Below are 25,989 nucleotides of genomic sequence, written 5' to 3' on the forward strand. Positions count from 1 at the left end.
GAGGTCTTCACGGCAGCTCATTTGACCTCAGGCCTTGAGGCTTAGGAAGATAAAATGGGCAATGCAAGATGTGCCCCTACCCTCAACTCTGAAAGAATGGCATTTATGTTCTCACTCATAGGTGGGAACTGAACAATGAGATCACTTGGACTCGGGAAGGGGAACATCACGCACTGGGGCCTATCATGGGGAGGGGGGAGGGGGGAGGAGGGAGGGCTTGCATTGGGGAGTTATACAAGATATAAATGATGAATTGATGGGTGCTGACGAGTTGATGGGTGCAGCACACCAACATGGCATAAGTATACATATGTAACAAACCTGCACGTTATGCACATGTACCCTAGAACTTAAAGTATAATTAAAAAAATAAATAAATAAATAAATAAATAAAAATGACAGAATGAAGCAACAAAAAAAAAAAAAAAAAAAAAAAAAAAAAGAATGGCATTTAGTATTTGTAAAAGCCTTGAGGAAGTTTGGCTTTGTAGGCAAAACTCCAGAAGGGCCCGAGATTATAATTGGGGTAATCACAGCAAGCTGCAGAGGTAGCAGGGAGCTTGTGTTGAGAATTTCACACCACTTTTCTGGCTTTGTCTCTTCTCTGAGTTTAAAGGCCATTCAGTCCTCTATGAAATAAACGTGGCCATGTGGAAGCAACATATTTAAGCTGGGTTCCAAGCTCAGCCCTGACAATTGCTGACCATGTATCTTTGGGCAAACCACCTCTGTTGGACAGTTTCAATTACGGGCTCTGATGAACAGTTTACTCATCTGTGAAAATATCGCCAAGGATATCAAGGGCTGTCCTGAGGGTTTCTCTAGTTGATTCACCAGGAAATGTACCTGTTCATATATATGTATAAAAAGATTACTTAGGGCCCCTCTTATGCATCCTTGAATTCTTAGAAAGAAGATTCTCTATAAGATACTACTAGTCAGATGTTATTTTCAACTAAGAATTATCGTATTTATTCTATAACCAAGAGATGCCCCTGTATACACCGTGGGGTTTCCTTCACAATATTTCCATAGTAAAAATCTTCTTCTAACTAATTATGTGTAAGATTAGAGAATTGAAGACAGGGACTACAAATCATCACAGTACCTTTCGGCTAGATGTATCCTAAGCCCCATTTGTATTAGTATTCTGGGGCTGCTATAACAAATTAACAAAATTTTGGTGGGTTAAAGCAACATAAATATGTTCTTCTATAGTTCTGGAAGCCAGAAGTCCAGCATTAGTTTCAGGGATGAAAAGCAGGCTGTCATCAGACCAAGCTTCTACGGGGACTCCAGTGGGAGAGTTTATTTTATTTTATTTTATTTTATTTTATTTTATTTTATTTTATTTTATTTTTGCTTCTTCCAGCTTTTGTTTGCTTCACCTTTCATTGGCTTGAGTCCACATCACTTCAATCTCTGTTGCTGTCTTCCAATTGCCTTCTCTCCTGTAGTCTTTATTAAAATATCTGTCTGTCTCTATCTTATAAGGACAATTGTGATGTCCTTATAAGAGAGATAGACAGATATTTAACAAAGACAGGCCTGTTTAGGGCCCACCTGTTCAATACAGGATAATCTGCCCATTTTATAATCCTTAATTTACATGTGCAAAGGCTCTTTTCCTATGAAAGATACCTGTATACGTTCCATGGAATAGAACCTGATCATTTGAGCATCATACTCAGCACTAAACCATGACAGAATGTACTCTCGGTGTTGGTACTCTATACACAACACATGCTCTTCTCTCTCTCTTCCCTCCTCTCTCTCTCTGCCTCTCTTCCTTGTGATTATAAATCTCCTAACTGTCCTAAGTTTATCCAGTGCTACCTTTGTCTAGGTCAGAGCGGCACACACAGAAGGGTCTTGCTGTGGTTTTGCTTAGAGACCTGCTCCGTCCCTCATTATCATCCAGAAAGAAGGACACAGCCAAAGACAGCCCTCAGCCATCTGGGGAGAAACTGTCTTTACAGGGGACAGTCACGGGCTATCATTCTCTGGACCTCTGCTTATCTCAGATGCCTGTGGGCCTCAGCCCTCAGTGGGGGTCTGTGTGGCCCCTGACTCAAGTAGGATCCAACAGGATCCTTATCAGAATATCTGATTCACAGAAGGCAGCGAGTGTAAGGTAGGAAATCGTCAGGACTTGTATTCTGAGCATGGATCACAACATTGGTCATGACAATGCTGATCAAAACAGGATCTGGACAAAACAGGATGCACTACAGAAACTGGCCCAAACCAGCTAGAACCAAGATGGTGACAAAAACAACCTCCAGACTACAGCGTGAGCAGGTCTTCCCCTGAGGGCTCCCGTCAGACAGAGTGGCCGCCATGGCTCAGTGGTGGGTGGTTATAGTATGAAACCCCTCCATGGTCTTTTCACAGCCCCCGTCTGACTGCAGTGATGTGGGATTTCTCTGTCCAACCTTTCATGGCTCGAGCAGCTTCTAGGACTGTGTTCACAATGGGAGGTTATCAAGGTACTTAGGCTGCTCATGAACAGAGTGACATCTGTCCAGACTCACCCGCTTGACCCAGGCAGGCATCATGTCCAGGGGGCTGTGGGAGCCAGCAAGAACTAACAGCCAGGCATATTTTCCCATTAAGCTAGGCAAGGACACTGCTATTACCCTGACTGGCCCTGCTAGTAAGAATGACTCTGTCTCCTAGAACACAGGGAAGGGCCTGGAGACAAGCACCCACAATATCCCAACTGTCATGTAAGTGAGTAACAAATATGAACATCCCCAAATATTAATTCTAAGTAAATGCTTCATTCAATTTATTAAATTCTGATCAGAGAGCAAAATGGGCTAAAAACTTCATCTTCAAGGAAACATTCATGTTTAATGCACAGAAACTGAAGTTGAAGCCTGAGTCCTCCCTCCTCACCAGAGAGTTGGAAAAGCAGGAGGAAGAGGAACAAAGTTGGGTCCCCATGTCCGCGAGGGCCTCCTGAGGCTGACCTTACTCCGAGAGGGTGGGGAAGGTGGATGAGTCAGCTTGCGCTGCCACATGAAAAACATGGGACTGGATGACGTAAACCACAGAATTTAATGTTCACATTTCTGGTGCCAGGAATATCCCAGATTCATGTCCAGCAAGGTTTGTTTTCTGGTAAAGACGTTCTGCCTGGTTTGTAGATGCCACCTCCCCCGCCCCATGACCTCAATTATATCTTTAGAGGTCCTAATTTCTACAGCCACAATGAAAATCAGAAATTCCACATGAATCTGAGGGCACAATTCAGTCCATAGCAGGTGGGCCAAGGCCAACGCCGTGCTTCCAGTCTCAGGGCACGGGGCAGGTTCCCACAACTCAGCACACGGGTGGCTCCTCCCAAGTGCCCAGGTCACAGGAAAGACCTGACTCTAACTCTAGGGCTCCCTGTTGATAATGGGACACCAGCACTCCTACTTTCCCAGTGTTCCTGAGACCATGGTGTTGTCTTTTGTTTATTGTGGAGTGTGTTTGCCATCTTCAGACAGGTCTTTGACATAGCAACTTACAGGACATTTGATTCTGTGATTGTGAAAAGTAATTGATTAATTAATCGTAAATAACAAATTAAACAATACATTGAATCAGAAACAAAGGAGGGCCAAATGAAGAGCTTAAAAGTAGTCTGAGTATCTAAAAAAGACATATTTCTTTCAAACAAGAACAGTTAGAGTCACAGATTTTTTTAATAAATGACTTTTTAGCAGCAATTATGAAATAGCAAATGACAACTTCAAATAGGCTACAACAAATATAAGTTTACAGCCAAAAAAATATTTTCAAGAATTATGTAAATGCATTTTCAGATTAAAAGAAACAAACAATGAATGTGGGTTTATCAGCAGATCCCATCAGTGGAAAGTTTCTCAATTGCATGATTGAGTCAAAAGTACATTTGTCACTGATGGAAAGCTCCAGATGTTTTTTTTGTTTTTTGTTTGTTTGTTTGTTTGTTTTTTCTGTTTTTGCTTTTGGTCCTTAGAAGAAAACAGCTTTCTCTCCACTCTGTTCCGCCTCATGCTGCTGAGGATGACCGTGGAGGCAGTGACTGTGAGGAAGGAAGAAGACTGTGCTCTTAGGGTGGTCGTGCCTCCTGCCCACCTGAGTGACCTCTTGGAGCAGAGCCACCCACACCACAAAGGCCTCCTGCTTGCCTCTGCACTGCCATGGCACAGACACAGAAACCTTATCACATTTAGTCCACCATATTTTGAGGCTTCTTTGTAATAAATTTGATTATGCTGTGATTCTTCTTGTATCTCTCCCTTTTCAGTTTTTGGAATCATTTACTTTTCACCATTTTGATTTGAGAATATAGACCTTTGGGATATCAGCATCAGGTAGGTTGTACATTTGTTTGCTTTTCCTAAAAACATATCTAACCACCTTGAATGGATTTTGATTTTATCTTCTGTCTCACAGAAAGCAGAAACTCAAGGTGATTAGGTGCTGTCAATCACAGGAGGACTAAAGTGACAACGGAATTGCTGTATCTCCTGCTCTTGCTACTTACATTTTATTTTCTTTTACTGTATTCTGTAATAACATTTAGGCTCATTAATGCGTTAATTAGTATTTTTGAATAACATATTACGTGTCTTATGTTTCTTACTTTGAGGGGTATGGTCTGATAAATATCTATATACATTTTTGCCATGCAACTTTTAAACCTAACAGAAATGACACATTGGAATTTTAATTGCACTTACTATGGAATCCTTTATCTTGAAATAAATCATCTCATGCATAATTTAAGTCCCTAGCCTGCACTGATATATTGTTCTATTGACTTAACTAGTCTTTTGTGTCTCTACACCATATTGTCACATGTAAGAAACATCACTCATTACTTGGATTCATATAAATTTATTTGGCAGAACAATGAGATCATGATTATACATGATAACACTTGGTCATACTGGGAAATTGCAATCTTCCCACTTTCCAAACTTTCTCTCTCCTTTACCACTCAAACAAAACTGCCCTCTCTAGTATTATGGTGAAGAAAGCACTATTGCTTTTTTAACAGAAAGCAATTCTGTTAGGTTTAAAAGTTGCATGGCAAAATGTGTATAGATATTTATCAGACTATAGCCTTCCTATTAAGAAAGCATAGGCTGGGCATGGGGGCTCACACCTGTAATTCCAGCACTTTGGGAGCTGAAGCAAGTAGATCTCGAGGTCAGGAGATTGAGACCATCCTGGAAAACGTGGTGAAATCCCATCTCCGCTAAAAGTACAAAAATTAGCTGGGTGTAGTGACGCACGCCTGCAGTCCCAGCTACTCAAGAGACTGAGGTAGGAGAATTGCTTGAACCCAGGAGGCGGAGGTTGCAGTGAGCCAAGGTCGTGCCATGCACTCCAGCCTGGTGACAGAAAGAGACTCCGTCTCAAAAAAAAAAAAAAAGAAAGAAAAGAAAAGAAAAGAAAAAGAAAAAGAAAGCATGTAAATTTACAGCACTATTGTTAATGGAATCTATTAAGAGCATAATTTTTCTATGCATTTACAACTAAAATAGAGGATTCAGATTTATTTTTTTTAAAGTGTCATATAAAATAACGCATTTATTCAGCCTTTGAATCATTTTCTTATGAAAACATAGTACTAAGTATTTCCTCTCTAAAACACTCTGTCAGTAAAATACTTTTAAAATTCTAAAAATTTGAGGGGGAAATAAAAATCTCATATAATTCTGCATTATTCCTGTGGTACATTACAGAGACTTGACATTTTCCTTCTGAGTTATTTTGTTTATTTTCAAAGTCCACTATCGGATTGCAGGAACTCCATTTTCAGTCAGCAAAAGGTAACTGAGGAAAATCAAACTATTTTGGTATTAGAATTTATATCTGCCATGGATTTTCAAAATCTATAAGTAGTAAAGAAAAGCAAACATTTTAACTAATTATTCTTAGCCATACTCCTGTGAGGACAGCTGGTGCAGAATGCTTTCTCCACCATAATATTAGAGAGGCCAGCTTCATGTGAGTGGTAAAGGAGAGAGAACGCTTGGAAAGTGGGAAGATAGCAATTTCCCAGTATGACCTAGTGTTATCATGCATAAAACTATCTCCAAACCAGTCATTTGTAGCATGTATTTCACTTGTGTTACCACTAACCTGCATCCATGATCTAATTGTTCTGCAAAATCAATGGACTCGACAAATGTGGGCCAGACAGGGAGGGTGAGGATGAGCTTTCATTCACTCTTCCTTCATCAGAGCTGGTTGCTCCCAGAGCACGTGGCTACACGTGGCAGCTGATGAGGCCTTAACATATGGGACTGAAACACAGCTGAGGCTCTCATGGGCCAGAGTCCTCAGCAGCAAACTCTACCCTGTATTCTCCAACAGCCTCCTCTTCTGTAGTCTCAGAGACCCTGCTGACCTGCTCCCAAGACAAGCAGTGCATGTGAGCAGCTGGGACACCCCACCAGGGAGGTTCCTGTTTGAGGATGTAGCACTGTGGGAGGAAACTCTATATTTTGCATACAGTAATAGACCCCAACATCCTCAGCCTCCACCCGGCTGATTTTCAGGGCTAAATCAGTGCCTGACCCACTGCCACTGAACCTGTCTGGGACTCCAGAGGCTCTGTTGGAAACTTCATAGATCAGGAGCTGTGGAGACTGGCCTGGCTTCTGCAGGTATCAATCCAAATAGGTGTACCCGTCACTATCCAAGAGGCTCTGACTAGACCTGCAGGAGATGGAGGCCAGCTCTCCAGGGATAACAGGCAGGGAGAGTGGAGTCTGGGTCACCAAAATATCCCCACTATATCCTGAAATAATAACAGAGGTGTGCAAGGTTATATAGATACATTATGAGCAGCTTTCATGATTTTCCTTAAGATACTAATTTACAGTTACATGTATTTTCAAGTTTTGATTTATATCATAAGAAGTAGACTTTCTAAAATAAGCCCATTATTTACTAGCCAGCAGGAAACTCTTTAGTTTCAAGATCGTAACCAGAGCGCTGGTCATTGTTCCTGGGAGGTGATTCATGCTTATTTCTGACACAAAAATACGAATTCTCTTTCCTCGAGTATAGACCATGTGCTTGTAACACATGGTTGAAATAAATACAGGAAGTTGTGAAGACCCCAGATTTCACCCTCCCACCCCATTTTCCCACCTTATTTTAATCCTCTCCTTACCAGGGACCCAGAGCATTAGCAGCCCCGGGAGCTGAACAGGGAGCCTCATTGTGAGACGGTGACCTGAGGAGTCCTGATCAGTCAAGGCAAGGTTAGGGCTGAGCTTTTATCTTAGACTCACAAGGGAAGGTCCTCCCTAGGGGACAGTACGCAAATCCCCTGGTGGGTGCAGTGGTGTGGAAAAGGTTGATGGGGCAGGGGGAATGTCTCTTCTGTGAACAATGTGACATAAAATGTTCGTTGGAGCAAAACAAACATAGTTCAAGTCAAGTTTGCCTGTGGTCAAGGGAAGAAGTCTCTGACTGTGCAAGTTGGCACCTTGGGCAGGGACACGTTGTGCAGCACATGCCACATGGAGAAAGCACAAGGACCCTGACAATGTGGAAATGTGTTTCTAGGATGCATCTCTGGGAGGTGAGTGCCATCCTGCATGGCTCCCTCCAGTCAGTCTAGAGAAGAAAACAGCCTCATTCCCACAAGCACAGACAGGCAGAAGGCCTGCAAATGAAAAGTGCTCCTGAGCCAGTTCAAGTGTTGCCTGGTATCTGCTGTTTCCAGGATAACTGGTCAACATTGTTCAATACACGTGTTAGAATCTCCCCTTCCCTGGCACCTGATGACTGAGCCCCATAAGAGCACTCTGTCCAAGGGCCTCACAGGGAGAATGATGTGGTTCTCTACATTTAGAGCCAAGAACCTAGCATAAGTAAGAGGAAAGTGGGCAAGAGTGTTATGCCTCAGGCAGTGAATATAAAATTCCTGGTGACCAACTGTTCAATCTGGGATAGTCCCATCGTGATCATCTCACATATATAAGATTAACCAGCAGGCCCTCATAGGGAAGAATTTCCTAGGTTAATGATACAGACCAAATAAGAAATAACACTGCATGATGTTTTTCAGAGTGGTGTTTAGGAAAACTCTTCTCACAAGGTCTCCCTGGTCATATGGGATCAGGTCCTATCAGGGCTTCCAGGTTCTTGCCAACTCTGAGTGAGACCTGAGTCACCCCCAAGTCTGGATGTGCTACAGCCACAGCTGTGAGTCCACATTTCAGACAGAAATTGTCTTTATGAGAAGAGCAAGGACTGCATCTACAGTTTTATGTCTCAGGGTAACCTGCACCTGAAGCTGACATTTTCATGGTTTCATGTAAAGATGTGCACAGCTCAGGGATGTGAGTCTGCCCCACAGCTGATCATTACAAAGGGGATCAATCTCATGTTTCTTCATTTGTTAGTGATGTGCTTAATATTTAATTGAACAGCTCCTGAATAATGGTGCCGACACCAAACACCATCACAAGGACAGTCACATTTCTGGAAAAGAAAAAAATCCTGGAACAATTGAAAGACTAACTTGTATTGCTATGTAATCTTGGGTAATTTAACAGAAATTCATATTTAATTGTCCAAGAACGTAAACAAATGAAAATCTGGGTATAATTCCAGATGAAATTTGATTTAAAATATCTTCTGGGAAATCTGCCAAAATAATGCTTTTTCCAAGATTGGAAAAGATAATTGAATAACAATGACATTGACTTTTAAATATTGAATGCCATTGCAATAATTTGGGTTACAGCAATCAAATGGTACTTAAGAAGTTGGTTTAGAATAAAGGCTCATATTTTACGATTTCAAATTTATTTACTCTTTTCCTCATTAAATTTAGTAACATTTGTGTACTTGACTTTTTCTTTTCTTATGTTATTAATCAATTCTAATCTGCTTCTTAGTCTTGAAAGAATTAGATTCCTAATTAATCATAACAGTGAAAAAAAGAAACGTCAGAGGCTGCAGGAAAAGGAAAAGAAAACACAAAACATAATCAGCCCAACTAAAATAGAACGAGATGGTGCATCTTATTGCAAGTTTTAAATAATTATTCTGACAGGGTGTTAAATGAAGAACCAGTTCTATCCATTATTCAATATGGAAATTTGAATTGCAAAAAAGTGAATAACAGTAAAAAAATTTTCAGGTTTTCTTATACTAAAAGTCAATTCTTAAATATGTTATTTTTGCAAAGTATTCTTTAAGATGCTTCAATTTAAGATAGCCTTGCTGTTTCCCATGAAACTTAATAATAAATCGTTAAGAAGGCTACCACTGTGATTTAAAAAAAAATCTCATGACGTATTGCCTTACATACCATAAAACGTCAAATCTTGTAAATATCTTTTACAGTCAGAAAAGGGCTTTGAAATTACCCTATATTGCCTATATACTTAAATAATAAATTACTAGTTCTGATTAGAAACCTCCCTCTCTTATCTGTTGACACCTTACCCCAAGGCTTCGCCAACAGCAGACAAAGCTGGTCACTCCACAGTGGACACGGATCAGAAGGTGTCAGAACCACCTCCTTCAGATCTAGGTGTACAGCAGGTCTCTGCCTCTGTGTGTCTATAACATGAACCATGGTCACCTGAATGAGGGAGGACTTATGCAGGTGGGGTTTATTGTGACTGTGTCTCCTGTTTCTGATGCGGTTAGTTTGGGGTCCATAGAATTGGGAGCAACAGTATTATTCATAAGGCTTGGGAAGAGAGACTTAGAAGTGGAATTGTTTGTGTTCATGACCCTGGAGTCAGTGTTTGGGGTGTACAGTGTGATCTGATTTGTAGGGGATTGTAAGGACTTGCGGGCTGAGCAAGGAAAGAGATGGCCACAGGGGAGCAGTCGCACACATGACTTTATTGAGTGAGGCTTTCACAGGTTTGCAGAGACAAGACCCTCCCAGCAGGAATCTGTGCAGAGAATAAGATGCCAGTGTTGCTTCTCAAAATGGATGGGTTACTGGACAAGGGGCTATGTGTCTAGGGGACGCTGCACAGCAGCACAGTGGGGAGTTTCTGGTTTAAAGTTTTCATAACTGGGGTTTATCTTATTGCTAGCAGATGTGGTTGAAATTTTCTGGACATGCAAAGTAATTACTTTCTAAAAGCCTAAAAATACTCTTCTTTGGGCTGTTTTTAAATAATTACCTTGTAAAATTTGCATTTGGAACAGGCCATTGAGAAATAAATGCAGTTGTGAAATAAGCAATATAGAGGTCAGGACACACAGACCATGTTTGGCTCATTTATATGTCACTGTTTCCAATTCTGTAGACTTTGTTCTGCAGACCGTGTTAGTCCAAATTGTGCAGACCAACACTACCATGGAAGAGGCCGAAAAACACAGAGGCCTGTTTTACCTAGGGTAAAATGAAGGTTCTTTTTGATTAAAGGGGAGTTTCTCTTTGGTTGAGAATTAAGACAAAGCCACCCACGAGTGTCCCTCTGTGAAGCTGCAGGTCTTGTGACTGGATTCCTGGCTGCAAGGAACCTGGGGTTGCAGCTGTCTGCATTCGCTCACTAACGGTAAATTCTCACTCACTGGAGCATCGATTCACAGATAAATACTCTGGAACACAGACAGCTCAGGGAATGAAGGCTCCGTGAATGCGTATCTTCTGCCTCTGAGAATCCATCTCTCCAACACTGGAAGAAACAGGATTGTTTGTGTGTTTCACCTTCAGACCCTGTTCTAGAGCTGTCTAAGCTGAACATGTTTCCAAATGTTTAAGGTATTGTTCTTCACTTTTTCTTGGAAAAAATGCTTAGAAATTTTATAAAACTATACACACAGCTGTGGGATTAAGTGGTGAGCTTTTCATCTGTGCTTGTTAATCTTTCTGCAAAGCCCACCTCACCTACAAACAAACTGCACAAAGGGAAGCAATGATTCTGTTTCCTTCCTGAGCATTCTGTGTCTTAAAAGTTCCCTCTCAATTTTCACTCTTGCAGAAAATTGGTCTCAAAAGTAGGTCTTCATAAAACCTTAGCTTGCTTAGGAGGTTAGTAATTTTTTCCACTCTTTGAATGTGATATTGGCCTTGTTAACTATACAATAAACCCTGGCCTACTTGAAAGATGGGAAGTGGTAAACCCAAAAACTTTCTTGAGACTTAATTGGCGAATTTATTCTTTAAACTGTAGTGGAAGCTGCAGTTGATATGACCATTTGCGTGAGAAAAAGTAAAGTAACTCTTTTCTCTTAACTTAGACAATTTACCTATAGAAAAAACGGAAATAGAGTTTGAGAGTTCTCACACATAGCTTTTTCTTTCATATTAAATAATTCTAAGAATCCATAAAATATATTAATTATAATTAAAGAAACTTTAAGGCTCTCAGGAAAAAAATCAGGGATCAAATTAACTCACTTAAACTGATTCCTAAAATAACTGAAATTGTCTTTTAGCTTCTTCCTTTCATCTCCTGCTAGCAAAAATTGAAACTTCAGAACGGGAAGCAGATAAGCGCTGAATAAATTATTCAGTTCTCATTCCTTGTCTTAAAATAATAGTTAATAATAATAATCACACAATCTCTGCATTGACAACTGGAAAGAGTGACTCCCTGCCCTACTGGAAGCAGCAGCTTCCCCTCACAATACTGAACTTTATTGTTACTTGGTCTCTCTAGAGCAGTGGCTAAGAATCACCCAAGTGTAAATGCTCCATGAACAACCAACTGACCTTGCTTTTCAGTACTTCTAGAAGTTGGCTCTTATAAAATTCCTCCAAGGAGGAAGAGAATGAAGAATTATTAATAAAATAAAATTTAAAAAGATAAATTCTGGCCTCCCAGGAGCAGTCAGGAATGTAACTACTAAGTTTAACAAAGGACTAGAGGTATCATCTCTTACTAGACACTTACTTGGCTCCATCTTACTCATATTTAATACTCTTACCTTAGTAAATTTGAAACATCCTCAACCTGCAAAATGGTTTATTTTGTATTCTAGAATCCTAGCAGCCATAAAAAAAATTAAAACCGAATATGAGAATGTATATTAATCTGTTACCCCGGGAAAACTGATTATACAAAAATTAATAATATAAGGCAAAATAAAAGAGAAAATTCTATTCATTCTGTGGAAAATCAAAGCAAATATCTGGTTCTTCATAACAATTGTGAGTATGTCATTAAGAAAGACCGATATCTTTGGTTACTGGGTTGATGCTAACATATTAAATTTCAGCAAGTCTGTCTAGGGTTCAAACTAAACTCATGGTACTTCTAATAACAGTTTATTTTACTCAGAAAATGTAGAGGAAAATAAAAATAATGAGAAACATATTATGACATTTGTCCTCATGTTAACATTTGCAGAGAGACACAGAGAGGGGCACAATTTGCACAACACTATTCATAGAATTAAAATATTTAATTTGCTAGGCAAATCTAGAAAAGGCCTTTTAACTAGAACTTGGAAAAAGATAATCATATACATGGAGAGTTTGACTCGTGTGCCCTAGTGAGTGACTGACAGAAAGACCAGATGAAAGTTGGTGCAGCAGAATCAAGGACATCACAATGTCAAATTTTAGACCCTCCTCATTAGAGAGCAAGTCCAGATACTGCACCAAGACCAGGAATATAATCAGAAATTGACTTGGGGACTCTTTGTGGCTGCCTATTCATATGGTGGCTGTAGTTAGGAGGCTGATTTACCACAGCTGGTATTGCCCTGCACCTTGTAGCTGGGCATTCATCTCTATAGCTGTCATAGAACAGCACTAAATGTGTGCCCATTAATAATTAATAAGGCCACTGTAATGCGTGCTACATCAACATGGAGAGAATCAGAGTTCAGAATGACAGCGATAACTCTTCCCTTCCAGTGTGTTTAATGAGTGTGTTTGTCTTTAAAAGAAGGAAGCCCCTAGTGGGCCTTTTTTGGTTTCTGGAGGCTACATATTCTACCCCTTGGAATACAGGTTTGACTCACTAGATGACATGAAAGTCTGAAGCCTTGAGTGGGGCCCAGGGTAGACAAGTGCTCTGCAGCAGGTGCACATTGCAGTGCAAACAGCCCTTCATCTTGGGCCATTGCAGGTACAGACAACTTGGACAACACTATCAACCATCTGGACAAGATTGGTGCTTAAAGAACACTCCACCAAACTACAGCAAATTATTTTCAAAACATTTGCTAGGATACATAATATTTTGAGCCACAAGATATTTCAGTGAAATTAAACCGACATAAATCATACAAAATAAATTCTCAATAACCAAAAGAATTGTATTAGAAATCGGCAACAGAGAGTGATTTGGAGGGAGATGGTGCACCAAGAGGAGGGATGAAAATTTTCCTCCTGGGTACAATGTACTTGCTTCAGGTGATGGATAACTAAAAGCCTGGACTTCACTACTATATAACTCACCAGTAGAACCTGAAACCTCGTGTTCCCATGAAACTGCTGAAATACAAAAATCAGTTTTAAAAAGACATTTATCAAAAAAAATTCACATAATTTAAAACTAAGTAAAACACTACTAAATATAATTTGGAACAAAGAAAAAACAAAAATGAAAATTAAAAAGTATTTTGAACTGAGAGTATACATGACATATCCGCATTTGTGGAATGTGAAAAAGCAGTAAATTTCTAGCAATATTCATGAACTTTAGGAAGGAAGTTTTAAAATCAATCACTTGATCTACAACCCTGATAAACTAGTTTAAAAAGAAAAAAAGGCAAATTACACTCAAAATAAGGTTTATTTATTCTTAGAAATGTGAGAATGTGGTAAGCACACATCACGTATTCCACCATTAGAATCATATCGGTCTCAAAATAAAAACATCTGCTGTAGCTTCACAAGAGGAAAGTTTTAGAGTGGATGGTCAGAGTGAGTAACTACTCACAGAGAGCTGAGAGACTGGGAAAGTTAGAATAAGATTCTCATATGATATTATTATGAGCTGCACATACATGAGACTCCTGTGAGCTCTGATTTGCTCACAAGCCAAAAGTCATGCAGTGCAGGCTGATTTCTAACCTCCTGATGCTTGGTCAGGAGGATGGTTGGTCAGCATGATGGGCGCTTATGGGGTCACTTAGCAAAATCAGGAAGAAGTGCCCTGAAGGTCATCAGCAGCAGCAGGTAAGGACAGGACACACTAGGATCTCCTCCCAGTGATGTGACTGAGCATCCCTGCAGCCGTGAGGATAGCAGGAAACTTTAGTGGCTGTTCCAGGGAGGATGTGGCAGCCAACCCTGGAGAGTCTGTGTGACTCGAGCGCCCCAAATAGTTAGGAAGGAAGAGGCTCTGGAAGGTGCCCTAGAGAGCCCAAGCCCCTGTTCACACTGAAGAGGAGCATGTACCCATGACTGAGGCCTCATGTCCTCTTCCTCAAAGAATCTCCAGACAACTGCCTAAGTCCACCTGATTCCACCTGCTGTGGAAATAGCCCCTGGCACCGCAGCCTCTCCTGCCACACTGAAAGGCTGAGCTTCCTTGGGAGCTTTGTGTTTGGGGCCATCACACTGTGCAGGGTCCCAATGAGTGTCCTGCTCACAGGAGGATGTGCAGCATCTCCAGGGCTCCAAAGTAGTGTTTGTGATGGTGAAATCTCTAGAATTTTGGTTAGATCTGAGTCCCCACTTGTGAATACCTTCTACACACATGTCTTACTTTGTTTTGCGAACTATTTTCTAAGAACCATCTTTTCTTCGTTTTTGTACTTTCTGGTTAAAAACGTAATTTTAATTGTGCTACCTTTAGTCTCCACACTGGTGATTGTGGGAGTGAAATCAACAGATTTCGGGTTGGATGTGTGTTCTCACTCATGAATGGAAAAGTACTCTAAAGACTGGTTATTCTCTGTTTGTGTGAAAAATTATTTACTATATTCCATGCTTTCTTTTATTGACACTTTTGCTTGGAAACACAATTTTAAACTCCCTCACCATGGGATCCATCATCTTAGAATAGACAAACATTTCTGACGTGATCCATTTTTTATCAGAAAAAATATACTTTATCCTTTTGATACAAACATTACTTTAATTATGTCACCTCATGAAAGTAACTGACATGCCCATGAATAATTCATAAATATTTTTGGAGCATTATTTTAAGTGAATATATGCAAATCACACATTTTTCTATACATTACTGCTAGAGTATGGAAATCAGATTTATTTTTAGGTAATGACCACATTGTGTAAAAATAATACGTTTACTTATTTCAAAACATTTTAATTGAATATCAAAATTGTCATTTATAAAAACTTACAGGTTAACAACTTGCTTGGCCTTCTGCTCAGCATGTCAGTGGTTGTGACATCTCCCAGACCCAACCAGTCGTCTCTGCTAGACCTCCTCTAGGGGCAGAATGAGTTTCAGAAGCTCTGTTTGGCTGTTGTGATTTGACTCGGACTGAGTGACATGACTTCAGGTCTCCTTGCACAGGGACTTGAATAAACCTTTGGTGATTATAGACCTAAAGCCCTACTCACGACATTACTTTCCTGTGAGACTCCCAGTGTCACAGGCTCCACCCAGGAAGCCACGCAGCAGTGCATTCAACTCTGTGGTTCTTCACAAGTCACATATTTGGCCCCTTTTTGGATCCACATCATCAACTGCCAAGGCCACCACCAGCCACATCCCACCCACCATAATCAAGGGCAGTTTAATTGAACAGTAGCTGACCTTTTCTGTGTTCTCTTCATGCTCCCATTCCTGCAGTCTGCCCAATCTCAAATTCTGAACTTTGGAAAATAAAAAAGTTTACAGAAATACAGGATGCTGTATTTCCTCAGTGATCCGTGGAAAATACTACACCTTTAGTATACTGCATCTCCCAGTATATGCAGTTTTTTCTTTTTCACTTAAGATTGTGTAAGACAGCAAAAATTTGCAAACAAACTAGTCATCAATAAAGGAAGAAATAAATTATACGATAAGTTGTAATAAGATCACATCACAGTTAAAAAAGATACACTGTTGTGTCATATATCACTATGCAACTGTTCCTACATGTGTTAGATAGTTCTTAAAGCATAATGTAGAGTCATACAAGCAAATTACACAACAATATTGTTATATTCTATAATATAAAAACACATGCAGTATATTAACATATTTTAAATTATATTTATGAAATGGAAAACTATACACCAAAATGGATAAATGGAATAAAAGGCTATACACCTATGTTATACTTACTTTTGGAGTGTGGGACAAGACAATGGCCTGGGGGGAAGATAGGATAATGATTAAAGTCTTTATTAACAAGGTCTGTAATATTGTTTCTTTTCTCACAGTATCTACACTCAGCCTTTTTGAATTTTGTGAGGAATAACTATAGAAAGTTCCTACTTGTTTCATTTAATAATTCATCAACTGAAGAGGCATTATTTTTTAAACAGACTTTGTGGTTGTACCTACTTATGGGGTATAATTTGATGTTTTGATATATGCATATGTTATATGATGATCAAATCAGTGTAGTTAGCATATCTATCATTTCACACATTTATCACTCCTTTGTGGTGAGGATATTCAAAAACCTCTTTTCTAGCTATTTTGCAATACCTGAATGTTAACCATAGTCACCCTACTGTTTAATAGAACACCAGAACTTATTCCTCCCACCCTGAGTGTAACTTTGTAACTGTTGATGAACCTCCTCCTTTCTTCCTCTCCAAAATGTCTGGTAATCACTGTTCTATTCTCTACTTTTATAAGATTAACTATTTTTTATATTCCACATATGGGTGAGATCATGTTGTATTTTTTTGCATCTGATTTATTTTACTTCACATAACGTCCTATAGGCTCACCCATGTTACAAATGACTGGATTTTACTCATTTTTATGAAACAATAGTATTCGATTGTGTATATATGCCAAATGTTCTTTCTTCATTCATCCATTGTTACACACTTAGTTTGATTCCATATCTTGGCTATTTTGAATAATGCTGCAAGAAACATGGGAGTGCGGGTATTTCTCTGACATATCGATTTCATTTCTGTTAGATATATCCCCAGTAGTGGGATTGCTGAATCAGATAGTAGTTTTATTTTTAACTTTTTAAAAAATTATTATACTTTAAGTTCTAGGGCACATGTGCACAACGTGCAGGTTTGTTATGTATGTATACATGTGTCACGTTGGTTTGCTATATCCATTAACTCATCATTTACTTTAGGTATTTCTCCGAATGCTATCCTTTCCCCATCCTCCCACCCCATGACAGGCCCCAATGTGTGAGGTTCCCCACCCTTTGTCCAAGTGTTCTCATTGTTCAATTCCCGCCTCTGAATAAGTGAGAACGTGCAGTGTTTGGTTTTCTGTGCTTGCAATATTTGGCTCAGAATGTTGATTTCCAGCTTCATCCATGTCCCTATAAAGGACATGAACTCATCCTTTTTTATGGCTGCATAGTATTCCATGGTGTATATTTGCCACATTTTCTTTTTTTTGAGATGGAGTCTCGCTCTGTTGCCCAGGCTGGAGTGCAGTGGCCGGATCTCACTGCAAGTTCCGCCTCCCTGGTTTACGCCATTCTCCCGCCTCAGCCTCCCGAGTAGCTGGGACTACAGGCGCCCGCCACCTCGCTGCCACATTTTCTTAATCCATTCTATCATTGATGGACATTTGGATTGGTTCCAAGTCTTTGCTAATGTGAATAGTGCTGCAGTAAACATACTTGTACATGTGTCTTTATAGCAGCGTGATTTGTAATCCTTTGGATATTCTTATCCAGTAATGGGATCACTGAGTCAAATGGTATTTTTAGTTCTAGATCCTTGAAGAATTGCCTCACTGTCTTCCACAATGGTTGAACTAGTTTACACTCCCACCAATAGTGTAAAAACGTTCCTGTTTTTCCACATCCTCTCCAACATCTGTTGTTTCCTGACTTTTTAATGATCACCATTCTAACTGGTGTGCGATGGTGTCTCATTGTGGTTTTGATTTGCATTTCTCTGATGACCAGTGATAATGAGCATTTTTTCATGTGTCTGTTGGCTGCATAAATATCTTCTTTTGAGAAGTGTCTGTTCATATCATTCGCCCACTTTTTGAAGGAATTGTTTGATTTTTTCTTGTAAATTTGTTTGAGTTCTTTGTAGATTCTGGATATCAGCCCTTTGTCAGATGGGTAGATTGCAAACATTTTCTCCCATTCTGTAGGTTGTCTGTTCACTCTGATGGTAGTTTCTTTTGCTGTGAAGAAGCTCTTTAGTTTAATTAGATCCCATTTGTCTATTTTGGCTTTTGTTGCCATTGCTTTTGGTGTTTTAGTCATGAAGTCCTTGCCCATGCCTATGTCCTGAATGGTATTGCCTAGGTTTTCTTCTAGGATTTTTATGGGTTTAGGTCTAACATTTAAGTCTCTAATCTATCTTGAATTAATTTTTGTATAAGGTGCAAGGAAGGATCCATTTTCAGGTTTCTACATATGACTAGCCAGTGTTCCCAGCACCATTTATTAAACAAGGAATCCTTTCCCTATTTCTTATTTTTGTCAGGTTTGTCCAAGATTAGACAGTTGTAGATGTGTGGTGTTATTTCTGAGTCCTCTGTTCTATTCCACTGGTCTGTATTTCTGTTTTGATACCAGTACCATGCTGTTTTGGTTACTGTAGCCTTGTAGTATAGTTTGAAGTCAGGTAACGTGATGCCTCCAGCTTTGTTCTTTTTGCTTGGGATTGATTTGGCAATGCAGGCCCCTTTTTGTTTGCATATGAATTTTAAACTAGTTTTTTCCAGTTCTTTGAAGAAAGTCATTGGTAGCTTGACAGGGATGGCATTGAATCTATAAATTACATTGGGCAGTGTGGCCATTTTCATGGTATTGATTCTTCTTATCCATGAACATGGAATGTTGTTCCATTTGTTTGTGTCTTCTTTTATTTCGTTGAGCAGTGGCGTGTACTTCTCCTTGAAGAGGTCCTTTACATCCCTTGCAAGTTGAATTCCTAGGTATTTTATTCTCTTTGTAGTAATTGTGAATGGCAATTCACTCATGATTTGGATCTCTGCTTGTCTGTTATTGGTGTATAGGAATGCTTGCGATTTTTGCACATTGATTTTGTATCCTGAGACTTTGCTGAATTTGCTTATCAGCTTAAGGAGATTTGGGGCTGAGATGATGAGGTTTTCTAAATATATAATCATGTCATCTGCAAACAGGAACAATTTGGCTTCCTCTTTTCCTAATTGAACACCCTTTATTTCTTTCTCCTGCCTAACTTCCCTGGCCAGCACTTCCAACACTATGTTGAATAGGAGTGGTGAGAGAGGGCATCCCTGTCTTGTGCCAGTTTTCAAAGGGAATACTTCCAGTTTTTGCCCATGCAGTGTGATATTGACTGTGGGTTTGTCATAAAGAGCTCTTATTATTTTGTGATACATTCCATCAATACCGAATTTATTGAGAGTTTTTAGCATGAAGGGCTGTTGAATTTTGTCGAAGGCCTTTTCTGGATCTGTTGAGATCATCATGTGGTTTTTTCTTTGGTTCTGTTTATGTGATGGATTACATTTATTGATTTGCCTATGTCAAAACAGCCTTGCATCCCAGAGATGAAGCTGACTTGATCATGGTGTATAAGCTTTTTGATGTGCTGCTGGATTCAGTTTGCCAGTATTTTATTGAGGATTTTTGCATCGATGTTCATCAGGGATACTGGTCTAATATTCTCTTTTTTTGTTATGTCTCTACCAGGCTTTGGTATCAGAATGATGCTGGCCTCATAAAACGGGTTAGGGAGGATTCCCTCTTTTTCTATTGATTGGAATAGTTTCAGAAGGAATGGTATCAGCTCCTCTTTGTACCTCTGGTAGAATTCGGCTGTAAATCCATCTGGTCCTGGACATTTTTGGTTGATAGGCTATTAATTATTGCCTCAATTTCAGAACCTGATATTGGTCTAATCAGAGATTCAACTTCTTCCTAATTTAGTCTTGGGAGAGTGTATGTGGCCAGTAATTTATCCATTTCTTCTAAATTTTCTAGTTTATTTGCACAGAGGTATTTATAGCATTCTCTGATGATAGTTTGCATTTCTGTGAGATCGGTGGTGATATCCCCTTTATCATTTTTTATTGAGTCTATTTCATTCTTCTCTCTTTTCTTCTTTATTAGTCTTGCTAGCGGTCTATCAATTTTGTTGATTGTTTTGAAAAAACAGCTCCTGGATTCATTGATTTTGGAAGGGTTTTTGTGTCTCTATCTCCTTCAGTTCTGCTCTGATTTTAGTTATTTCTTGCCTTCTGCTAGCTTTTGAATTTGTTTGCTCTTGCTTCTCTAGTTCTTCTAATTGTGATGCTAGGGTGTCAATTTTAGATTTTTGCTGCTTTCTCTTGTGGGCATTTAGTGCTATAAATTTCCCTCTACACAATGGTTTAAATGTGTTCTAGAGATCTAGTACGTTGTGTCTTTGTTCTCATTGGTTTCAAAAAACATATTTATTTCTGCCTTCATTTCATTATTTACCTAGTAGTCATTCAGGAGCAGGTTGTTCAGTTTCCATGTAGTTGAGTGGTTTTGAGTGAGTTTCTTAGTCCTGAGTTCTAATTTGATTGCACTGTGGTCTGAGGGACAGTTTGTTGTGATTTCTTTTGTTTTACATTTGCTGAGGAGTGCTTTACGTCAAACTATGTAGTCAATTTTTGAATAAGTGATGTGGTGCTGAGAAGAATGTATATTCTGTTGACTTGGGGTGGAGAGTTCTGTAGATGTCTGCTAGTTCCACTTGGTGCAAAGTTGTGTTCATGTCCCGGATATCCTTGTTAACCTTCTGTCTCGTTGCTCTGTTTAATATTGACAATGGAGTGTTGAAGTCTCCCATTATTATTATGTGGGAGTCTAAGTCTCTTTGTAATTCTCTAAGGACTTGCTTTATTAATCTGGGTGTTCCTGTATTGGGTGCATATATATTTATGATAGCTAGCTCTTCTTGTGGAATTGATCCCTTTACCATTATGTAAATGACCTTCTTTGTCTCTTGATCTTTGTTGGTTTAAAGTCTGTGTTATCAGAGACTAGGATTACAACCCCTGCTTCTTTTTGCTTTCCACTTGCTTGGTAGATATCCCTCCATCCCTTTATTTTGAGCCTATATGTGTCTCTGCACATGAGATGCATCTCCTGAATACGGCACACTGATGGGTCTTGACTCTTTATCCAATTTGCCAGTATGTGTTTTTTAATTGGGGCATTAAGCCCATTTACATTTAAGGTTAATATTGTTATGTGTGAATTTGATACTGTCACTATGATGTTAGCTGGTTATTTTGCTCGTTAGTTGATGCGGTTTCTTCCTAGCATTGACGGTCTTTACAATTTGGCATGTTTTTGCAGTGGCTAGTACCAGTTGTTCCTTTCTATGTTTAGTGCTTTCTTCAGGAGCTCTTGTAAGGCAGGCCTGGTGGTGACAAAGTCTCTCAGCATTTCCTTGTCTGTAAAGGATTTTATTTCTACTTCATTTATGAAGGTTAGTTTGGCTGGATATGAAATTCTGTGTTGCAAATTATTTTCTTTAAGAGTGTTGAATATTGGCCCCCTCTCTTTTCTGACTTGTAGAGTTTCAACTGAGAGATCTGCTGTTAGTCTGATGGACTTTCCTTTGTGGGTAACCCGACCTTTCTCTCTGGCTGCCCTTAACATTTTTTCCTTCATTTCAACCTTGTTGAATCTGACAATTATGTGTCTTGGGGTTGCTCTTCTCAAGGAGTATCTTTGTGGTGTTCTCTGTATTTCCTGAATTTGAAAGTTGGCCTGCCTTACTAGGTTGGGGAAGTTTTCCTGGATAATATCCTAAAAAGTGTTTTCCAACTTGGTTCCACTCTCCCTGTCACTTTCAGGTACACCAATCAAATGTAGATTTGGTCTTTTCACATAGTCGCATATTTCTTGGAGACTTTGTTCATTTCTTTTTACTCTTTTTTCTCTAAACTTCTCTTCTAGCTTCATTTCATTAATTTGATCTTCAATCACTGATACTCTTTCTTCCACTTGATTGAATCAGTTATTGAAGCTTGTGCATGCACCACATAGTTCTCATGCTATGGTTTTCAGCTCCATCAGGTCATTTAAGGTCTTCTCTACACCGTTTATTCTAGTTAGCCATTCATCTAATTTTCTTCAAGGCTTTTAAATTCCTTGGAATGGGTTCGAACATCCCCCTTTAGCTCAGAGAAGTTTGACCTTCTGAAGCCTTCTTCTGCCAACTCATCAAAGTCATTCTCCATCCAGCTTTGGTTAATTGCTGGTGAGGAGCTGCAATCCTTTGGAGGAGAAGAGGCACTCTGTTTTTCAGAATTTTCAGCTTTTCTGCTCTGGCTTCTCCCCATCTTTGTGGTTTTATCTACCTTTGGTCTTTGATGATGGTGACCTACTGATGGGGTTTTGGTGTGGATGTCCTTTCCATTGATGTAGATGCCATTGCTTTCTGTTTGTTAGTTTTCCTCCTAACAGTCAGGTCCCTTAGCTGCAGGTCTATTGGAGTTTGCTGGAGGTCCACTCCAGACCCTCTTTGCCTGGGTATCACCAGCAGAGGCTGCAGAACAGAAAATATTGCAGAACAGCAAATGTTGCTGCCTGGTCCTTCCCCTGGAAGCTTTGTCCCAGAGGGGTACCAAGCTGTATGAGGTGTCAGTTGGCCCCTACTGGGAGGTGTCTCCCGGTTAGGCTACATGGGGGTCAGGGACCCACTTCAGGAGGCAGTCTGTCTCTTCTCAGATCTCAAACATTGTGCTGGGAGAGCCACTGCTCTCTTTAGAGCTGTCAGACAGGGATATTTAAGTCTGCAGAGGTTTTCACTGCCTTTTGTTCAGCTATGCCCTGTCCCCCGTGGTGGAGTCTACAGAGGCAGGCAGGCCTTCTTGAGCTGCGGTGGGTTCCAACCAGTTCGAGTTTCCTGGCCACTTTGTTTACCTACTCAAGCCTCAGCAATGGTGGATGCCCCTCCCCTAGCCAGGCTGCTGCCTTGCAGCTTGATCTTGGACTGCTGCGCTAGCAGTGAGCAACGCTCCGTGGGCATGGGACCCACTGAGCCAGGCGTGGGATATACTCTCCTGGTGTGCCGTTTGCTAAGACCATTAGAAAAGCCCAATATTTGAGTGGCAGTGTCCTGATTTTCCAGGTACAGTCTGTCATGGGTTCCCTTGGCTAGGAAAGGGAAATCCCATGACCCCTTGCACTTCCTGGGTGAGGCAATGCCCCGCGCTGCTTCAGCTTGCCCTCTGTGGGCTGCACTCACTGTCCAACCAGTCCCAGTGAGATGAACCAGGTACCTCAGTTGGAAATGCAGAAATCACCCATCTTCTGCATTGATCACACTGGGAGCTGTAGACCGGAGCTGTTGATATTCGGCCATCTTGGAATGCCTGCAGTTTATTTTCAATATCAACTTTCCAAATTTCAAGAACTCCCTTTTTCTATCAGCAAGATTTAATTGTAATCGAAGAGTATTAGTATTAGCATCTTGTGCCTGCTATGAAATTATAAAATCTATTTGACACTAACAACCAAGATGTTGGTGATAGTCCTCAGCCAGCTCCCCCTGAGGAGAACTAGTGGAGAATCCTGTCTCTACTGTCTCATGGAGTGGAGAAGAATGGTAAATAGAAGAAGCTGAAATTTAAAAAGTGGAAAAATATCAATTTTACATATAACCAAATATTTTCCTTAAAATTTACCAAAAATTGTTAAACCCTAAGATGTATTCAACATGTTTTGCCAGAAATAATCAATTGTCTGGCTGTTTTGCTCAATAAATTTCAACAAATGTAGGCAAGGAAGGAGGATTCAGATGAGATTCCATTCTCCTTTTCCTTTTGTCCCAATTTGTTACTCACAGGGTCCTTGAACCTCCTCATTCTCCTGTTGCTTATGAGGGTGAAGGCTGTGTGAGGTGACAGGAACATAAACCAGGGCACTGACCTGACACAATGTTTCACACCTATACACCCAGAAGTTTGGGAGGCCACGTCAGGTGAGTGGCTTGAGTCCGTGGACTTGACAACAGGCTGGGCAACATGGTGAAGTACTGATGCTATGAAAAATATAAAAATTAACCATGCTTAGTGGCATGCACCTGTCGTCCCAGAGTCCTCAGAAGCAAACTCTGACCTGATTCCTCCAGCAGCCTCCTCTTCTGCAGTCTCAGAGACCCTGCTGAGCTGCTCCCAAGATAAGCAGTGCATGTGAGCAGCTGGGACACCCCATCAGAGAGGTTTCTGTTTGGGGATGTACCACTGTGGGAGGAAGCTCTAGAGCTTGCATGCAGTAATACACCCCAATATCCTCAGCCTCCACCTTGCTGATTTCTAGTGTGAAATCAGTGCCTGACCCACTGCCACTGAACCTGTCTGGAACTCCAGAGGCCCGGTATGAAGCAAAATGCATAAGGAGCTGTGGAGACTGGCCTGGCTTCTGCAGGTACCAATACAAATAGGTGAATCCATCATCACCATCCATGAGGCTCTGACTAGACCTGCAGGAGATGGAGGCCGGCTCTCCAGGGGTGATGGGCAGGGATAGTGGAGTCCGGGTCATCACAATTTCCCCACTGGATCCTGAAATAATAATAGAGAAGTGCAAGGTTATATAGACCATTATGAGCAACTTTCATGATTTCCCTTAAGATTTTGATTTACGGTTACATATTTTTAAAGTTTTGATTTATATCATAAAAAATAGACTTTCTAAAATGAATCCAGTATTTATTAGCCAGTAGGGAACCCTCTATTTTCAAAATCTTAATCAGAGCACTGCTCATTGTTCCTGGAGATGATTCATGCTTATTCCTGAGAGAAAAAGATGAATTATCTTTTCTGGAGCACAGACCATGTGCCTGTACACATGGTTGAAATAAATATAGAAAGCTGTGGAGCCCACAGAACTCACCCTCCCACTCCATTTTCCCACCTCATTTTAATCCTCTCCTTACCAGGGAGCCAGAGCACTAACAGCCCCAGGAGCTGAGCAGGGAGCCTCATTGTGAGAAAGTGACCTGAGGAGTCCTGATAAGTCAAGGCAAGTTTAGAGCTGAGCTTTTATCTCAGACTCACGAAGGAAGGTCCTCCCTAGGGAACAATATGCAAATCCCCTGGTGGGTGCAGTGGCGTGGAAAAGGTTGATGGGGCAGGGGGAAGGGCTGAAATAAATATGGGAAGCTGTGGAGCCCCCAGATCTCAGCTTCTTACCCCATTTTCCCACCTTATTTTAATCCTATCCTTACCAGGGAGCCAGAGCATTAGCAGGCCCAGGAGCTGAGCAGGGAGCCTCATTGTGAGAAGGTGACCTGAGGAGTCCTGATCAGTCCAGGTAAGGCTAGAGCTGAGTTTTTATCTCAGACTCACAGTGGAAGGTCCTCCCTAGGGGACAATATGCAAAATCCCTGGTGGGTGCAGTGAGGTGGAAAGAGCCAAGGGAAGGTCAAGGGGCCTCTCTGGTGAGAAAAGTTCCTCCTCTGTTTGGAAGGAAACCAACAGAGATAAAATCTATGCTGCATGAGTAGGATAAATTCCCTGTTCCTTTTGTCTTCTCTCTTAGATTTCTTGTTTCTTAGCACTTCCCAAGGTATTTTTCACTTCTGAGTAAGATTGAGATTCCATAAGTAATTGATAATTCTTCTTTCTTTGTTCATATGTATTTGAATCCAGAATTAGCTTTTTCAATTTTTTTTTTCTTGAGGTAATACACATACCGAGTAAAGGGCTGAAATGCTAAATATGCAACTAAGTTTTATGTATGTTCTCCATTCCAATGAATCTCTAGAATATTTCAAATTCTCCAGATTCATCCCTCTTGCACCTTCCCAGGCAACAGCTGCTTCCCCATCTCAATCAAGATAACTGGAATTCAGATATTCATCACAATTGGTTGGTTTTTACTGTACTGGAGTTTCATATACATTGAAGGCAACACCTTTTTTTGTCTTTTCCCTGCTTCTTACTCTTTTCTTTGCTATTTATGAAATCTTCATTTATTGCTGTGCATTCAACTTAC

The 25,989-nt window shown here is 40.3% G+C and overlaps 1 pseudogene and 1 gene segment (V, D, J or C); both read right to left on the reverse strand.

The window, feature by feature from the left end:
- Positions 1-5,938: 5,938 nt before the first annotated feature.
- LOC104681472 lies at positions 5,939-7,465 on the reverse strand (annotated as a pseudogene).
- A 6,664-nt stretch (positions 7,466-14,129) lies between these two features.
- Positions 14,130-24,991, reverse strand: LOC104681471. The segment is given in 3 exon segments: positions 14,130-14,291; positions 24,232-24,554; positions 24,929-24,991. Coding segments are annotated over 3 exon segments (534 nt in total).
- Between the last annotated feature and the right edge of the window lie 998 nt (positions 24,992-25,989).

The sequence above is a fragment of the Rhinopithecus roxellana genome, chromosome 17 (genome assembly GCF_007565055.1).
Source record: "Rhinopithecus roxellana isolate Shanxi Qingling chromosome 17, ASM756505v1, whole genome shotgun sequence".
Lineage (NCBI taxonomy): Eukaryota > Metazoa > Chordata > Mammalia > Primates > Cercopithecidae > Rhinopithecus > Rhinopithecus roxellana.